This window comes from Crassostrea angulata, chromosome 9 (assembly GCF_025612915.1).
Source record: "Crassostrea angulata isolate pt1a10 chromosome 9, ASM2561291v2, whole genome shotgun sequence".
NCBI classification, from domain to species: Eukaryota; Metazoa; Mollusca; class Bivalvia; order Ostreida; family Ostreidae; genus Magallana; species Magallana angulata.
In genome coordinates, this window is record NC_069119.1 from 4,302,562 (window position 1) to 4,308,799 (window position 6,238).

Genomic DNA, 6,238 nt, shown 5'->3' on the forward strand with positions numbered 1-6,238 from the left:
CACAAGTGCAGCGTCATTTCCCGCCATAAGTCGACCAAAGAAGTGACGTAACTGTTAACAATCAATTTTGTGGCAATGTAAGTGTGTTTGTGTGTGGTTTCTCTAGGTATGAAAAACTAAATGCAGCGATTTCTTTACAAGTTTGGTGTTTTTAACTTCAAAAGCAGCTGAAAGAGTGAAAATTTAAGTAATTTTAAAGTCAGATGTCTTGGATACGGGGTAACAAATTTCAATTCTTGTTTACAGTGGGGTCATTTTTCTACCGGGGGGGGGGGGGGGGGAATTTTTCTTCATGTTTAATATAAAGAAAAATAACACCTGGGTCTTATTTCTTTAAAAAAATCCAATTATTCTACAGCAAGGAGGTCATTATTCTACGTCGAAAAATGACCCCCGGTCATTTTTCTACGGGAGCTATTATTCTTCTTATCACCGGCTCTTTTGATCAAGTTTTTGTTACTAAGATAAATTCATAATATACCATTGTCTATTTTAAAGTTTAAATTACAAAAACTATCTTTAAAGAATCAATTGTATACGTTTACTCATAAAACAAATCTCGGGGGAGAATGTACTAAACATACGATTTCCTTAAAAACAAATTCGGTGAAAGGTCAACTTATGAGTAAACGATGTGAAAAATATAAAGTAAATTGACCGGATAGTTTATTTATTACCGCGCCCAAATTTTGGTCGTAAGTCCGAATCATCCCCGACTTTTTAAAAAAATTAGAATAAGTAATAATTTACTTTTAAACATTTTGTTTATTTAATGGTGCATGTGCGAACAACCTTAAGAAGTGGTTAGATGAACTAAATCAAAGCTTAAAACAATTTTAAAAAAGATAAAGTATATAGATTTTCAGGAATGGAAATTTTGCGTTTGAAAAAATGTAAACTAAAATGACCTCATGAACATGTAATTTTGGCTGCAAAGTTTCCCAACGGGAAAAAATACTAGAATATGGCCTTGATTTTCGCATGATTTCAAGAGTTCTACTTGAGGGAAATATATTTAAGGCAGCGGTATCTTGTTCATTTCGCTCCCTGTCTGCTCAGGTATAATCAAGTCATTGTTAAGATGAATTCCTTGGCGGTTCTTTTCTTGGCAGTTCTTGCTGGTAAGATTAAATTAACGTTAATTAAAGCATTATTTTTTTTATAATTTCAATCCAATAGTTAAATGATTTATTATTTACCAAAATTCATTTCCAAATCGAACTATTTTATGTTATGTTATTTAGACGACTCAAAAAGTATTATGATACATTTGCGTATTAAACAAATAATAAATTACAAATACAGAAACGAATTTGAAGTCAAAATTGATAAAAAAAAAAAAAAAAAAAAAAAATCTCATTTTCTCGACATTGCATTTAATGTATTTGCTATATCTTTAACTTTAAACTAAGTCTCTGAACTAAACATGGATGCTTGTGTCCGTTAGGGTTTGTGAGTGCCACTGCTAGAAATGAAGCCAATGTGAACATTTATCTTCACCTTGCTGATGATGACGATCCCAACTACGAAAACTGTAAGATCACTTTTACTTTTTGAACCAAACATTTATTTTTCAGGTTAGTGCAAAATAAATATTGCTCCTTATATTTACCGATCGCATTACCTCCTCATTCTTTTAGGTTTTTTTTCCTTTTGTGGAATGTGATTGAAAAAGAATAAAAAATCGTTAATCATCTTTTCAACATATAACCACAATTTCATTATATAACCAATCTACAGAAAAATTTGCGATGCATATTTGAACTTCGTACACTAATAGTTTTTTTTGCTCTGACATACACTTTACAATGCGATAAATTATTGCCGTAACCAAAAATGTATATTGCAGCCATGCATTATGCTCAATGCGAAATGGAACCAAACGCCTTCATGCCAGGCAACCTCCACCATAGGGTCCATGGAAGCATTGAAATGCATCAACGGGTAGGCATAAAAAAGATACCACAATATCAAAGTTCTGGAGTTATTTTTATTGGCTAAGAACGTTTAAATATTCATATAATTCTGTATAGATGATTAATATTTCACAAAACGTGTTAATGGGTATTATCTCAACATGAATTTTAATCATGGCAATAGGATAAAAAAGAAGTTAGAGATTGCATACATTTATAGGAAAAAAACTGTCATAAAGCAGAAATCAACACATCAAATTAAAGAAATTTCTACCTCATGAATTCATACCATAAAGTCTGTCTGTTTGATACTAGCTATATTCAAATTGTAAAACAGCATTTTACTAACATATTTTTTTTAAAGCGATATTGTATTAAGTTTAATATATATAGACTGGGATTAGAAATGAGACACAGTCTATTTTACCCCTCTCTCTAATAATATACCTTATAAACATATACCTTGTTTCATAGGGAGACGGACCTTTGGAAATGAACTTCCATCTGACCGGTTTCAACGTCAGTGAAGACTTTGCTGATCACAACCACGGACTTCAGATCCACGAGTACGGAGATTTGGAACATGGCTGTGACACCATTGGAGAACTGTACCATAATGAACATGCCCCCAACCACGAGTAAGTCGGTTTCAAATTTGTGATTTTATCTCAAGATGAGTACTATTTCATCAGTTTAGAAACAAAATTCATAATGTATAATTTGTAAATGATAAATATACTGTACAAAAACAACACAAGAAATTATAAAGAAATGCCGATATATTTTTTCAAAAGGCCTGGAAACTTTTTGAAAAATTAAAAAAAGAATTTTGCATCTCTTCCAGCCAAACTGGAAAATATTATTCTAATCTAAGAAATAATAATGATATTGTACACACTTAAATAAAATTGTTAAAAATGGCTTTAAAAAAGGATTTAATGGTCAGTGTCCATTTGTCCACATTATCAAAATATTTTTTTTATATCAAATTGACAACACATTCATCTAATGTTTAAGTTTTGTTTGTTATTTTCATCAGTAACCCCGGTGACCTCGGGGATCTCCATGACGACGACCACGGAAATGTGAATGCTACCAGGATTTTCGATTGGCTCACCATCGGACATACAGACGGCATTCTTGGCCGATCATTGGCTGTAAGTATCTATAATGTTCAATATTCATTATATATTCATATATTTGCATGCTAACTAACAGTGATCTATGATCTATTGATACGCCAAAATTTTTTTAAATAAATAAACTTTGAACATGCGTTTTTGTTGATATTTCGGTACATTAATAATGAAAAGGCCTAGTGATTAATATTGGACATATCTATTATATTATGACTGACATTTACCTAAATATTTGATATCTTTACAGATTCTCCAGGGAGACCACACCTCTCATACCGCTGTCATCGCTTGTTGCGTCATTGGTCGCTCTCACGCCCACTAAACTTGTGCTTGTAGAGAGTTTTGCTCAATGGACTTCGACACTGATAATGCGCGCGCAATTCTGTAAAATTGTTTCAATTAAATAAATATTAGAAATATCAACATATTTGCTTTTATTTTTGATTACGTCACACATTGTATTAATCCCGCCATTAAGAGTGTGATACTATATGAAAAAAATCGATCGGATATTTCTTTTTTGACACTGGTTTCTCATTTCGATTCATTTAACCCTATATAACGGAATATTTTTGGAATGAGTAAAAACTATGCAACAATAATGAATATGCAAACTCATGGCACTTCCTATTTCTATTCTTAAAAAAATATAAGTTGTTGATTCTGTTTAGTAAGAATTATTGGGGTTAAACTGGTACATGTACGATAATACAAATGGCGAGCATTCATTTTATAAAGCTTATTTTGTATGCAATTTTCTTATTTTTGTTTGGAAGTCAAAAGCATTTTACTGCTGATATTAAAACATATCCATTAATATCTTACAGTATTCACCTGAGGTGTGTAAAAGTGATAAAATATCATTTAGCCAATTCAAAACAGAAAAAAAGCCATTTTTCATACAATAGCGTATTTTTGTGGTTTAAACATATTTTATTGTATATAAAATATACAAAGGGTTCGAACACAAGTTCTTGCAACTTACTAGGTTCTCACCCAAAATAGCGTATTTTTGTATATTCGATAGCAAAATAACATTTTCATCCGTTTCAATTCGCTAAATCCCATGACGGACTTATTACGAATTTCGTTATTTTTTCAGAAGCGCCCAATAGCGTAAAAGGAAATCACATTATATCATCGTTAACTATCAAGCATAGTTTAATTATCGAGAAAAACAACGAGCATTGTGGCCAATATGACAAAACATTTGTTAAATTTTTGAAATCACAAAATTATAGGACCTTTTTGGAATTTTTAAAATAAAATCATTCATTAAAAATGAAGTTTATTATCGTTTTCATCAAATAATCTGGCTAATTCGTGAGTTAAAAAGCGATGAAATTCAAATGTCGCGATATGCATATTTTCTCTCTCGATCTACCCGCCATGATGTGTGACGTCATATGCGACCTCGAGCGAGAAGGTGCTGTTAGCCATCTTTGTAATTGGATTAAAATTTAAACGACAATTAAACTAATTATCACCTATTAAATTGCCGATAACAGGACATGTTGGTGTTCTGTGCTTCCTGCGGGTGTTCTAGCCATCAAAAATGGGAATTTGGACTGGTTTTTTTTTTTAAGTTTCCCTTACAAAAGTACGCGGAAATCTTGCGACAAATAGGGGTTTAACTGTCGACGAGAGGATATATAAATAAATATCAATACGTATAGTTTCATAAATAAATCGTATCTATTTTTCAAAAAGAAAAAAATAGAAGTTTATGCACAGGGAACAAAAGTTCATCGGAGAAAAAATATAACAAGAGACGACACATTTTGGATACCGCCTCGCTTCATTAGCTGTTTTCTTATTGTTATTGTTAAACTATACGTTCATATATGCGTTGGTTTTGAATAAATGATTTTTTCATTCATAGCTCACCGCTGAAGAAATCATAATTGAAGTACAGGTTGTAAGATTTCTGTGAGTTTTATTTTTCTGTGGGAGGATCGAGTTGCCGATATTGAATGTTTTGCGAGAGAATTAGACAGTTTGTTGATATACATTTATACGTAAATTGATTAAAAATACGGAGACTGGATCTTACAGAAACAAATAATAATAAAGGAAAACGTTCTTGCCTGCTTTTATAATATACAATGTATATAATTATACAGTGTAATATGAAGTAAACAACCTTAGAAAGTTGTGACCAGTTACGGTCGAAGAAAACACTTCTTGTGCACCACAGTTTTACAATAATGAACATTCTGAGTCGTTAGGAACGCCAAAAAGCATGACTGTTGTATATTTTAATATAATGAACACCTTTAACCAATTTATTTGAGCTAAAATCCTTACTACGTTGTGTTTACAATGTTTACACGTCGATCAATTTGATCGTTATTGCCGACTTCATCGTCGCTTCTTCGGCTATATCATCGTTTTTTATCAGTACTGGTGGCTCAAACATGTACGACTGAATAATAAGATTCTTTTAATTTAGTCAGCATATAAAATAAACAATGTACATGGTGAATAAATGTCAAAGATAATGCTAATCCTACACTTTGTTTACAATCAGCTGTTTGAAGAAGGTCGCATGTGACGTCACTGTACCACGTGACACGCTAATCTAATCTAATTAACGAGTTTTTAAACGATCGGGGCTGTAATTTAAATTGATATAATGACTAATTACCTCTTTTCTACCGTTAACAAACTGTTAGAAGTAATTATTTGGCACACAAGGAAGCCAAAAATTTTAAAATGTCCCATACTTTAGAAACATGCGATATGTCCTTTAAGAAACACTCAATAAGAGAAACAGTGACTATTCAAACAGAAATTAAAGAGCTTTGGAAATCCAGACTTGTTGTTTATATATTCTCTCCGCACCCAATTCAAAACCAGTAGCTGTTGATTCAGAGCTAAATACTTCAAGGGTTACATAAAAGAGGATGAGGTCGTTAACCCTCTCCTAACGAAGGTGATGTTTCTTCAACTAATATGATTATTTATGTACAGTCGTTATAAAAGCAGCTCGCCTCAAAATGTATTCACAATTAAACTCATAAATCATAAAAACGTAATTAATTGTTTTCTAGTGAAAACGTGGATCACTAAAAGGAAAATGTAATGAATATTTTAACAGCGATGGAATTTTAGATACTAACTGCGATTCTTTCATGAAATTGATAAAAATTTGCAATATCTGCAAATAGCTATGTTTTTATC

General features: G+C 31.8%; 1 protein-coding gene across 1 annotated transcript; it reads left to right on the forward strand.

Annotated features, from left to right (window-relative positions):
- The first annotated feature begins 970 nt into the window (after positions 1-970).
- Positions 971-3,478, forward strand: LOC128163249 (superoxide dismutase [Cu-Zn]-like). The gene is made up of 6 exons (XM_052826790.1): positions 971-1,121; positions 1,448-1,534; positions 1,850-1,944; positions 2,391-2,554; positions 2,956-3,073; positions 3,303-3,478. The coding sequence occupies exons 1-6, from the start codon at positions 1,082-1,084 to the stop codon at positions 3,375-3,377; spliced, it is 579 nt and encodes a 192-aa protein (XP_052682750.1). The 5' UTR covers positions 971-1,081; the 3' UTR covers positions 3,378-3,478.
- Positions 3,479-6,238: the final 2,760 nt, after the last annotated feature.